Source organism: Rhinocladiella mackenziei (genome assembly GCF_000835555.1).
Source record: "Rhinocladiella mackenziei CBS 650.93 unplaced genomic scaffold supercont1.6, whole genome shotgun sequence".
Lineage (NCBI taxonomy): Eukaryota > Fungi > Ascomycota > Eurotiomycetes > Chaetothyriales > Herpotrichiellaceae > Rhinocladiella > Rhinocladiella mackenziei.
The window spans coordinates 1,538,714-1,551,215 of NW_013550599.1; the positions used below are offsets into that span (position 1 = coordinate 1,538,714).

General features: G+C 51.0%; 3 protein-coding genes across 3 annotated transcripts; 1 reads left to right on the top strand and 2 right to left on the bottom strand.

The window, feature by feature from the left end:
- Nucleotides 1-411: 411 nt before the first annotated feature.
- On the top strand, nt 412-3,422 carry Z518_08358 (uncharacterized protein; the record flags this gene model as incomplete). Its single annotated transcript, XM_013414099.1, has 6 exons — nt 412-955; nt 1,002-1,504; nt 1,554-1,617; nt 1,672-2,417; nt 2,467-2,620; nt 2,671-3,422. 6 exons carry the CDS (start codon nt 412-414, stop codon nt 3,420-3,422), a joined length of 2,763 nt encoding a protein of 920 aa, XP_013269553.1.
- Nucleotides 3,423-4,973: 1,551 nt separating this feature from the next.
- On the bottom strand, nt 4,974-6,949 carry Z518_08359 (uncharacterized protein; the record flags this gene model as incomplete). The annotated part of the gene is made up of 5 exons (XM_013414100.1): nt 4,974-6,007; nt 6,070-6,192; nt 6,246-6,342; nt 6,395-6,519; nt 6,574-6,949. 5 exons carry the CDS (start codon nt 6,947-6,949, stop codon nt 4,974-4,976), a joined length of 1,755 nt encoding a protein of 584 aa, XP_013269554.1.
- Nucleotides 6,950-8,512: 1,563 nt separating this feature from the next.
- Z518_08360 (uncharacterized protein) lies at nt 8,513-11,074 on the bottom strand (the record flags this gene model as incomplete). The annotated part of the gene is made up of 1 exon (XM_013414101.1): nt 8,513-11,074. One exon carries the CDS (start codon nt 11,072-11,074, stop codon nt 8,513-8,515), a length of 2,562 nt encoding a protein of 853 aa, XP_013269555.1.
- Between the last annotated feature and the right edge of the window lie 1,428 nt (nt 11,075-12,502).

Consider the following 12,502-nt stretch of genomic DNA (forward strand, 5'->3'; position numbering starts at 1 on the left):
GAAATGGCGAGGAAACGGCGCCGAAGGAGCACAAGAGAAGAGGCAGAAGAAAAAGAGTTGGAGGTTGCAAGTCGGCGACAAGCCAGAGCGGCTGACGCCATGGCGCCCAGCCCTGCAACTCGCCAACTGGCGACCTCAGCCTCAGCCATTTTATTTCTGAACATGGCGTCTCCCACCACCTTTGTCAAAACTACACCAAGTTACAATTGACTGGAAGGTGTCTGTGATGGCCGACTCACATTCGTCCAATACTCCAGAGCTCGGAAAGCGAGTATCTTTGGATCCCATTAAGCCGCAAGCCTCATCCTCTCCTATCCCAGCAAATAGCGGGGTCACATCTTTTCTCGCCCGTGGGCTGGGAAAGAGACGCCTTGAAACATCCGAGGAATACGACGATCTCACAATTCGAAGATGGGGTTAGCGGCCACATTCATTGATCTTGTTGGAAACTTCATTGACCAAGTGTTAGAACGACGGCCCTTTTTGAGCAGTGGGAAGATGATGAACGATTCTAAGCAGAATAGTCTCGGTGTAAGCATTTCTGGAATTCCAACAAAAGATGCACAGCAAGACCAGACTGGACACCTAAATGAGATCTATATCTTGCGACCAACGGAAGGGAAGTACACCTGCCGATCAGTCATGGTCGATACTAGCAAGCCTTGCAATACGATCACCGTAGCTGAACTGGAACGCCTTGATAGACACCTGCCAGTGCAACCACCCGCCGATGACGATCCTCATGCCCAGAAACACAATGATTACCTTGGAAAGATAGACCTTAGGATTTGGACCGCCTCAGAATCCAGCCCGAGGGAGCAAAACAGGACGTTCTGTATTCTAAAATCTGCCAACCCAGAAATTGTCCTCAATACGTTAACGATGAGGGAAGGGCAACTGAAAGGCGGTGGACAAGAAGGACCAGCAGCCTTACCTAGGAGCAACCTAAGCAAAGGTTCATCCCTCTCCTGTGTGGATTTTAGCATGACTGACCAAGATAGATATGGTAACGAGACCCAAGAAAGCCGAGCAAGAAGCGGAAGTAAGAAAGGAGAGAGCACTAAGTGGCCAGTACTCTCCAGACAGCCTGGATTCTTTCAACTACGAATATGCGGAGCGAAATCAGGCGCAGCACATCGAGAGTGATACAAAAGCCGACAATTTAGAAAACCGATCTCATCCATCAGGCCCATTAGCGGGGACACTGGACGGTCTCTTTGGATCTCAATCGATCAATACACCATTACGACACGCGTCTTTCAATGTCGCTCATGACCCGTCAGGTCTCAAAACTGGTTTGCCTGCCTCGAACATGAGCGTAACTAATTCTGGGGAAAAAGAGAAACCGACCTCTCCCCAGATTGCCGAGCCAACGCCCATTGATTCTTCGGAAACACTATTACAACCATGGAAAAGCTTGCCTCTGTCCGCGTCTAGGCAGGACAGGATTGGAAAAGGGAGATTCACGATATGCTGTGGCATGTGCCGCAAGCGGAAAATCAAGGTTGGAAGCTGCAAACTTGTTGATTACCCATATACTCACTGCTCTCCAGTGCGATGGAGAAAGGCCCGGCTGTCAGCAATGTGCTCGAATAAAGCAACCTTGTCCAGGATACCGTAGATCCCCATTTACTAATGTGTTCTGTCCACCTCGAAACTCACAACGCCCAGGTCCAGTTACAACTGAAGGCCCGTCGCCTCAGCCTGACTCGCCTGCTTTAAATATCGGTATATCGTACGCTAGTGAACATCGAAGGCATGTTTCTTCAAAACTACCAAGCACACTTGACGACAACAGTCCAAACAACGAGGTCCACCTCCCTCGCTACCTCAACAAACCATTGGGATCCTCAAGTGACTCCTCTGCGCAAAGTTCTCCTTTACCGATCGATCAAGGCTTGCACAACTTGCCATCCGCACTTTTGAAAAAAGATATTATGGGAAGCCCCGTTGGCTCAGCATCCGGCCAGCGGTCGACAGGTTCTCTCTCCTTTGTCGACGATGTGACGGCATCACTCGTGCGATTTTTTGCCTACCATGGCATCTTGATCAGCGATGTTCAGCTCCGACAACACGCCTTCCCCCGTGGTGAGAAACACGACAATTTTCAACGGACCGTTCGCCATTTGCCTTTGCGCCGGCTGGCAGGAACCGATGAGAAGACTCAACCGCCATGTTCAGAGAAGCAACAGGCGAAGACTCGGACCAGTGCAAATTCTTCGAAATATCCCTCGGCGCAAAGACAAAATAATTCGCCTGAGTCAGAAGATTCTGGATTACAGTTCCGGGCTGACGTCAAAGAAAATGAGGTTCTCAACAATAATCCCCCCTTTGCTTGTCCTTTCTATAAACGTGATCCTTGTCGATTTCCCAGCTGTGCCGGGTTCAAATCGGCTCGAATAGATACAGTCTGCTCAGTGCGTCATGAACTACACCATTGGAAATCGGTATGCTGACAAAATATAGCGTCATGTCCTTACCAGACACTTTCAACGAGGCGATGTTAGTTCCCAAACCCGGATTCAATTGAGGTCAATCGGAAGACTTCCTGCCGAACTTCGATGGGCATCTTTCTACAGAGTCTTATTCAATGTTCGGTCTGATCAAGTTCCCGACCCATGTAAGATCGTTCTCATCATTTGGAATCCAATAGAACTAAGATGTTGAAAGATTGGAATTCGGATATCTTGGCAGATTACTTACGACGCAACTCGTTGGCTCCAGGATTGCCCGCGCACATTAGAGACATTATCAGCCGTACTTCAGACGCATTCGACCGATATGTCAAAGAGCGCGAAGCCAGAAGAAGACGGAGAGAACGAGAGCAAGAGGCCTTGCTTGCACCACTCAGAGCTCAGGAAGCCGCTATTCGTGCCCAATTTGACCAACTGCGGGCAGATGACGAAGCCACTCTTAAATCAAGATTCCGTGAAACGCTTCGAAGTCACTGTTCGAATCTCGGGTTGTCCTACAATGTCGTCCAGAATCCTCAAGAAGATGGCCATATGAGTCCAACTGCCCGTCCAAGTGAGTTGTTCGAGACCTTTGAGCAAGATGGCCAGTCTAGCACCCAAAGGACGGGCTCCCCATTGACCATGACCGGATCGACGAGGGTTGATAGGCGGCCTGCTTCTGGATCTAGACCTTCCATTGCTGCAGAACAAGGCTCGAGCTCTACGGGCCCTACAGCTATTGATGAATCCGCGTCTGTTGCGGCATGGACAGCTAGAGAAGCTGAGTGTAATGACAATCTTGGCTCAATATCTTGGTCAACATTCTTTCAAGAACTTGACGATGGTCATGATGATCTCGTTTATCTTGGCCAGCAGAATTCCACTGATTCTGGATCTGGATCTGGGTCAGGGTCTGGGTCGGGAGGCAGTGCCGGCGAGGACTCGGATGCCTTCACTTTTGTGCCTTAAGAGTTTTCATATTACCCCTTGAGATATGAAAGTTGGGAATCGGGGTCCTGCGAGATATACTTGTGCAACGTCGCAGTGCACAGCTAGGATCTCGCCATCACCTCCAGGTGGTCGGCCCTCTGTCGGGGAGGTTAGACAGCAGATGCTCTCCCGCGCCAGCGGACACAGCCGTTCCCTCGTCCGCGGCGACCAAAATGGCGCCATATATGCGGTAAACCATGCTATGTGGTTCCGGATCTTAGGAGAGATCGCTGGGCTCTGCGGTGGGTTAGTAGTCAGCGGTCGTGCCAACGGGCCTTGCTGCACGATCGCAAAGCTGTGCACAGTGGTTCTTTCTCCAACGAACCCATGGTGTTTGAAACATTCGTGGCGACGAGCCGACGGAAGGAGATGAAGGGAACCTACCAAAGCAGCTATGCCAAGGTAGGTGCTCCTTCAAGATTGTCTAGAGCAGGTTCCATCTTTCTCTCGTACTGGTGGGCAACTTGTTCATATTTTTCATCCTCCTCAACACAGTTTATTATCTATCGTTGCCTCGCACTGACAATGTTGAAATAGACTAGATGCACCTTCACCTTCACCTTCCAACCATTGGGCGTCGGATACTTTGGCGGCTTTGCATCCCAGCATCGCCAATTCGGCATATCTATACTTTCCTAGAGCGACGGATTCGATATCGATTTCAACACATTGACTCACTATTATCGCCATGCCACCTTTTTCATCTCGGGGATCGAAGCATGTCAAACAGTCCATCAGGAACATCCAGAACACCGTTGAGGGCAGTGTTCCGAACTAGCAAATACCGATCTCGTCGCCGATATCTGAGCCCAATGTATCGGTATTTGCCAGATACATCGCCGATATTGTTGCCGGCTTTCCTCATTGGTTATACCGCCACTCCCCACTATTGGTGTTGCTCACCTCGCTATCGCTGTCGATTAGGATTCCTCTTATTTGGTGGCCGATCTATCCACTCAATACCTCTCCATGAAAGAGTTTCCGGGCCGTGATACAGATGGAGAGGCAGCACCAAGCTCGCTGAGGACAGAGTGGCAGAGGGATAGAGAACACTGGCTAGTAGCCGTATCGCAAGCCTCTACACCACATTCCCAGGTCCCCGGCGCGCCGGGACCGATATTCGGGATCGGCGATATCGACGATGACGGTATCGATATCTGTCAATACCGATATATCGGCAATATGATCGACTAGTTCGGAGCACTGATTGAGGGCATCTTACTCGGGTATGATCATCGACCTGGATGGAGAAAGAGGCTTTCCTTATTCAATCACGGCTTGTTCAGGAATCTTAACAGGGCGACTGTTTGACTAATACTACAATGATGACTCTGGTATGACTGACTAATTTAGCTGGTGGCTTGGATACCATGTCAATCAAGACACACTTTTTGATAGTTATGCTTTTTCATTTCATAGTTCTCCTAGGTATCATCCTCATTACTCAATCCAGCGGACTCAGATATTCACGAGACTCATCGACACCGATTTTCAGGTTTCGAGCCCGCTCAATGCCCGTCAGATACCCGTTCAAGACTCCCACCGTCGGCCCCTGATTGGTATAATAGGATCATGCTTCGCCAGCGCAGTACCTGTCGCCGCCTCCGAGGAGGTGGAACTTGGCAGCGGCACAAATGGCTCAGTATGCGTCGCCTCCGCCTCACCTGTCGTCCCGCCATTTGTTCCATCGACCTTGAAAGTGCCGGTCGCGATGTCTAATCCACTGATAGCGCGCTCGAAGTAAGCTAGCGACGCAATGGGTTGGTAGTACGGCACTTCGTGGCCAGCCTCGTAGATACGAGTGAAGGAGAAGTTGCCGTATTCGCGCGTCTCACCGTACTCGACGCCATCGACGAGGAATGGAGTGTATCCTGCGGCGTTGAATTCGTCCGTATATGCCCATTGTGCCGCCTTGGACACCGCTTCTCCGCCGAGCCAATTGCAGATGTAATCTGCGTCGCCGTATACCAATGTCACGCGCACAGAAGAGTTGAGGATCGACTCGAGGTCGGAGAGGAAATTCAGATACACGAAATCGCCGGTCTGCTGGAACGCGTAGTAGACTTCGCTGTTTGCCGTTTGCGTGTAATTGGTATCCACGCCAAGAGCTTCCTGGGTGGATGCCAGGTTGAGGAAATCGACGAAGTAATCTGGAGGAGTAGGGTCATCGTAGGGGTGGCGAATGTCATAGACTCCTCGATCTCCGAAGACGTAGTAGGGGCCTTCGACGTTGTCGCGGCACATGTTCGCTGCCTCGGTACAGACGGCTTGACCGCTCAGGGTTGAGGTATCAGAGAGGGCACAGTATTGGATCTGATCCAAGCATCCATATCCCATGAAACAGGCGAAGTTCATGTAGTCATATACGGTCTCGTTGACGAGCTGAATGCCATAGGTATTTTTCTGCGTGAAGATGGGGTAATAGGGTGCTTGGATGTATTCGTCGATGATGCCGTTGATGATTCCTAGGTTGACAAAATCGAACGATTTGCCGGTCGTGGTGCCATTCTGGATCATCATATTCTGTTCGTAGAAATAGTGGAAGAAGGCCGGGCCATAGTGTCCTAGAACCCAAAATAAAAGTGGTTAGTATGTGGCCAAAAGTATCTTGCACTGGAATAAATACCTCCATAAGATTCAGTCCACAGGTTGAATTGTGTCGATTGGACCTTTGAGTCCAGTTGTGGGAGAGCAGAATAGAATCCTTGAAGAACTTCCCAAGCAGCGACTGCGGCGAGGTCGGTGGTATCTGAGATGAATTATGAGCGGTTGAAACTGCCAGGAGAACGCGGTTGGACAAACCAATCGCAGACGCATTGATCACCGGATATCTTCCGGTCACTTCGGCCTCAGAAGCCGGTACGAAGTTTCCAAGAAATTCGTCCAAAGACCCGGGTTCCTGATTTCTTGTCAGAAGTCGTCTCTTTCCTCACTTCGACATTTATCGGCACCTTGGAACCGTACGAAAATCCCACGCCCAAGGGCTGACTCAAGAAGATCATGTTCGAGGCTTCATTCCAGGCATAGGGATTCAACTGAGTCACAAGATCTTCGGTGACATTGCACGGGCCGAGCTCTGCCTGTGGTTAGCTGTAGATACCGAGTTTTTGGACGCGCCATCTTCTTTTACCTTGGAACATGCCAATCATCGAGTCACTTCCAGGTCCTCCGTTGAGCCACAAGGTAATCGGATCATTGGCCGGGTCATGTCTAGACTCAAAGAACCAGAAGAAACTATGAATATCCTCCGCAAGATTGACGAAGCCTGCATACGAGTTGACGCCTGGAGTGGTCTCGCACACCCCTTCTTTACCGGGTTCCTTATAGGTGATGTTCACTCCATTCGGCGTGATGATCGTCTGGACACCGGTCGGCTCTGCTGGTAATTGTCGAGGCAAGACCTGAAGCTTAGGGCCACCTCTCTTATTGTGAACTGTCGGGCCAGGAATTGCAGAAACTGCAGCAACGAACGCGCCCACAATGGGGACGAATTTGCCAACCTGCATCGTTGAGAGAAGAAAGTGCAAGATTGAGAAACTGGGAGTCCCAGTTGGACAAATATTTTTGTTCTTGCGCTAGGACTGAGCCGGGAGCCGAAAGAAACAGAACACCTGCTTGAAGGTAACGTTCACCGGTTGAGTTGAGCGCGCGAGAGGTTATGTAGCAGAAGATTCTTCCGCCTTGATCATCTGCAACCATGTTCAACAGCTCTCTTGGCCATGGTAATATTCGCATGCTGAGCAAACAATCATGCTAGTGCCTGCGCTAGTTTGAAGCTCATTCGAGCTTATGACTGGTGTATCAGCCGAGGTGTGCTCCAGACGAAATCCTAGAGAGCTGGTCATTTGTCGAGAAGTTGACTCGGTCGGGATTGTCAACATTCGATGACGTTGATCGTGACATAGGTAGCATCGTGGCAGGGATATCAGGTACCGTCAATCATCTGGTGGAGACTGTTGGAGATGCTCAAAAGTGAGAAACTTTTCCAACCGGGGGCTAGTGCCGGATCGTTTCTCATATCTCTTTCATAACCAAACCTTTTGTGGCAGGTAGCGAAAGTGAGGATGGGCAAATCGACAAGAGCTTGGTGAGGAGCTTGGACTTTTGTACCATACAGGGTTGCGATAAGATTGAGCTCTTTAGAGGACAGAGCTTGGACAGGGTCGGTCCTTGGCCGTTTCCAGGTACCATGGCGTCGTTGACGGATGTTCCATGCACAAAATATTTATCGATCAACTTGTTTTCCAAGATTTCTCCGCTTCGCACACTGCCTTCAAGGTCTTGCTAGAGAACAGACCTGGAAATAGAATTTCGAGGCAAGAAGTGCCCGCCCGAGACAATAAGTCTTATTCCTGTCTTGTGCCTTGAGGTCAAGCATTGGGTGGCATTGCTTCTGCACAACTTGGCTTTTGTGTCCCTCACATCATGGATACCCACGGATTAAAAAAGGATTGTCGGAGGCGACGGTATAGAGTCCGAGGGCTGGTCAAGGGTGCGTTATCTTGTTATCTCTGTTGCCACTGGTCGGCCTGCGAGGTACTGTAACGTCGCAAGGGACGCCCCAGCCTGACACCGTCGATCAGTTGGCGGGAGGGGAAAAAGAGGCATCGCAGGACTGAGTTAGAGGTGGGGTAACGGATGGCGGAGGTCAAGGAAGAGAAGCTGTTGGATCCATGGGTGCATGGTTGGTCCGCGGTGGGAACGGGAAACCCGTCTCGTTACTGCATAGGGCCTCGGTTGGGGCTGAATAGATAAGAAAACCTAAGAAACACGCCTCCAGCTGCGTTTTTCAAAAAGGAACAAACCTGAGCTCTGAAGGAGCTCATTTCAGTCCTTGAGAGCAAGAGGCAGAAAAGAAATGGAAGACAAATATGGCAGGTGAAGCCACCCACCAATCAATCACCAATTCTAAGCTTCAGCCACATCCACCCGGGGTTTGACGATTATGGGCCAACTTCATTCGAACCATTTTCATTCAGAGAAAGAGGAATGACTTGAAGTATATGCTATGTATAGCCACCCATGGTAATTCATCGGGTATAATTCTTTTCCGATCTCAAATACTCGATCTAAGACTCTTCCTGAACCCCCAAATCCATGTCAAGGTCACTATTTCCCATCAGAGACTGTTCCGCATAGGCCAATCCATTGAGTGGTTCCTCTGCTCTATCCTGTTGGTCCGACGAGAGCGCTTCAGTCTTCACGTTATGGTCATCGTCATCAAATCCATTCAGCCACTGCATACTCATGTCGAGACCACCTTCGACGCCCGAGAACAAATCACTACCGCCTTCCAAGTTAACCAGCGTGTCAAAATCAGGTTGTGCCAGGTCCTCTGGATCACCAGTCTGTTCATCCTCTGCGATATCCGCCAGCATCGCGGCGGCTCCTCCTGTTGTCTGCGAATTCAAGCTCGCATCGGACCGAGGCGGAGTATATTCGGCAATGAAATTCCGCTCGTCGGGCGCTAACGTTGAGCTGAACAATAAGAAGTTGGCGGTTTGCATGGCTTCGGGAGGTGGCGTCAGAAGCAACGGGCCTGGTGGTGCCTTCTTGTGGTCGATGACCGTGCTGGTGGGTGAGAATGGTCCGTTCGTGGTTGGGGCCACCGTGGCAGCGGCCGTAACTTGTGCGTTGGTCTTTCGCACCGCGGCATCGAGGAACGAGAATGCAAAATCTGCCGAAGCATACATTTCCCGCAGTCGCTGCAGGGCTTGCATGCAGAATTGGAATTTACGAATGCTGGCCTGTCGCGTATTGGTATCGGGGGATTTGATGTCGAGGAGGTGGATTATAATCGCGGGCAACAGGCATGTCACGCCGGTGTTGGGTAGGTATCTAATCAGGTCGTGTGCAAACAATTCCTTGTACATATCCGTGATATCATTCGCCGCCTCGCGAACCTTTCTCTTCGACAGCTCTCGAAGCTCCGGGGCGATAACGACGTTGGGCACCGATGGCAGAATTTGCGGTCGATGCAACGCGCTAATGGCGGTCAAGTATATTCCTGTGAGGAGGGCTCGGTGCAGATTGATGATGTCTCCGTCGTTGGCACTCGTTCGCTCATGAGAATCCGGAGCGAAATAGTGAAGCTCACGTGACAGCCCCTTGTACCACTGCTCGAGCTCTCGATCGCATCGAACCACGTCGCATGGGTCTGCCGCTGACTTTTTCGGGACCAATCGCATGGTCGTCTCTTGGGTGGCCCCAATCTTATGTCCCAGGGTGGAGTACTGAACAGCCAGGACCTGAGTGATACAAACGCAAAGGTTGGCGAGACCGATACACATCATGGCGAGAGTGACTCGCTTGGAAGTGTCCTTGACGGCGGGACAACCACCGAGCATGCGAGTGAGCTCGGTCGGTAAGGGATCGATCTCAAAATCCGAGAGCTCCAGCATGGGCACGTCAAAATCCCCCCGGTTGATCCGCATGGGGCGACGCATGCCAATGGCAATCAGTCGATCGCGCATGAAGCATGACCACCAAATCCGTTTCCAGAGCCGACGTTGCTGCAAGCTCATCAATGACGCATTGGACGTGTCACAGTTGAGACCGATGGTTCGGGCCACCGAAATGGCCACCCCTAACCAGTGCCAAACATCCTTGGGATCATCTGGGTTTTCGTACCAGTAGGTCATCAACAACACGGCCTGGACGACGGTGACACGGTCGATTTCGTAGTCGAAATCGTACAAGAGTTTGACTCTATGGAAGAAAGATTTTCTGGCGGCTTTCCTGGTCACATATCCCTGTGCGACCAAATATCGCATGTCAATGTATGCCGTCGCCGCAAACATGACGGCCTGGAAAAGCAAAAGGCTGATGGCATCGGTCGGCTGGTTTTTATCAATGGTATGGAGAAAGTCTTGGAGATCGATCAGAGGCAAAAAAGGGTGCACGTATTGCACGTAGCAACGGAGCAATTCGTTGCGAAAGCCCGTCTCTGGAATGATGAACGCTCCTTTCTTTTGCAGATACTCCAGATCTTCCGTCATGATCCGGGGTGAAATGGGTTGGATATAGGGTGGTAAAGACACATCTGGTCGACTGGACTGCGGCGGGAAGGAGGGCGTGCCGGAAGTCAGTGGAAGAGGTGACGGTAGAGGTTTGTTGCCCATGGCGTACATGCGTCGAGTTCGCTCCTCCGGGCTCAAACGGTGGCCTTGTGTTTGATCTGAAGGGATCTCCGTTAGCGGGAAGAAGGACCAAAGAGAATGGGCCGATTTACAAAGCATATGAGGTCTGTGGTGATTGAGCTCGTACTCCAGAGCATGGGAATTCGACACTGGCTCGGCCGAGGTGAGACCCGGGACAAATTCGTTGAGACCATCAATATCGTCAAAGATGGGGAACTGAGGCGGCTCCTTTTCCTCCTCAATGGAATTGCAGGGTGAGTGATGAAAGAGCTCCCCGTCTGCATATGATTTTCTTCGTCGTTTCCCTTCGGTGACTATACACTCTACTTCATCGAGTCTGCAATTGGTACAAGGAATCCCACTTTCGACCACGTCGCATCTCACTTTCCGTGAACGACAACAGTGACAAGCCTTGGACGCTCTCCGCTTTACCGTCCTCCCACCAGGAAGCAGCCCAGCCGTCGACGGCTTCCTCTTACTCTGGGTATGCATGGTACAAGCTAAAGTCGGTGCCATGTATACTTGGATTCCGTTTGCACGAGGCGAAGGCGGCTGTTGAGGATGTGAGAGGGAAGTGACTTGTCATAGAGGACGCTGTGCTTCTTCGCAAGGGCACACAGAAGAAGAAAGAGAAATGTTGAAAAGAAACAAGAATCTACCAGAAGGGGGGCCACGGAGTTCAAGCGTGGGCTATGGTCAATTGATATGGAGAAATTGTGTACGGATCCGAAGGGACCTTAGTTCCATCAATGAGCGTCGATGGCGCGACAAGAACTGGCCCATGAGAAAAGAATTTTCCTCATGGTACCCCGGACTACCCCGGTTCGATGCGAACGACATGTGTCCCGGTCAGCGATTGGATGTGCAAGCGATCGAGACTGGGGTCAATCCAGACTTTGGGGAGAAATTGGTTAGTCGAAAGACCAATTACCGTTAGTAGTCCTCAGAATTCACTCAAATCTTTCAGGAAGAGAGGGCTGCCAGAAAAAGGCTTGGAAGGGGGGGGGTTGGGTCTGTGGCCAACTCGAACCACCCACTGGGCACGTCTCCGGATTCGGTCATGGATGGAGAAAAACCCCTAGTCCACACGTGGAGAAGAACAGAGAAATAAATATCCCCACTGCCGGCCCTTCAAGATCCCCACGAGAACAGTTCAGAAAGGTAATGATAAGACGCTGGACGCCACAGCATTTCCGCATCAAAGCGCACAGAGCAGCCTAAGCTAGGAATTCTGCTGTCTCATTGATAGGAGTGGAGCGGACCCGATTCTCGTCCGGTGCCGAGTTATCCACGGTGCTGACCATTTTCACCCAGCACAGCTAAACGAGACATCCTTTTTTCCGGTGGATGTTTTGTTTTCCCGGCTCTTGCAGCCCCATTCTGCTGCATATCTCGATCTGGTTTGGAGTGTCACGATTAACCTCGTAAGCTCGTCAACACGATCGACTCGACCGACTCGACATGCCTCGAAAATCTTGGACGAGCAAGAAAAAGCATTAGGAGATTTTCCGTGGCCAGTGAGCTTTCAGGCTGGCAGAGAGGAGTGGGGCAAGTCGTAGGAGAAGAGCAATTCTGGAGGCGCTTTGTCAACCCTGCGGGTCTGGGGACCAGGAGAGTTCTCGAGACACATTTAGCGCCCAACACCAATTCTCGAGTTTGCTGTTCTCGAGACACGGCTGGTAGTGGCGCGCTCGGAGGGGTTTCTCGCAGCTACTGCAGTGAGACCGCACTGTCTGCCAATCAGTTGACCAATAAGAAGAATGGATAGGGATCCAGAGCATCCATCAGTTCGTGGACAATGTTGTGGTTGATTTGCTAAGCAAAAGAATTTGAGCAAAGGAGAAAAACGGTCGGAAAGAAAAGCGGGGAGAGAACCACTTCTCCAACGAGTCAGCTGAGTCTGAGTCTGACCCTCGCCTC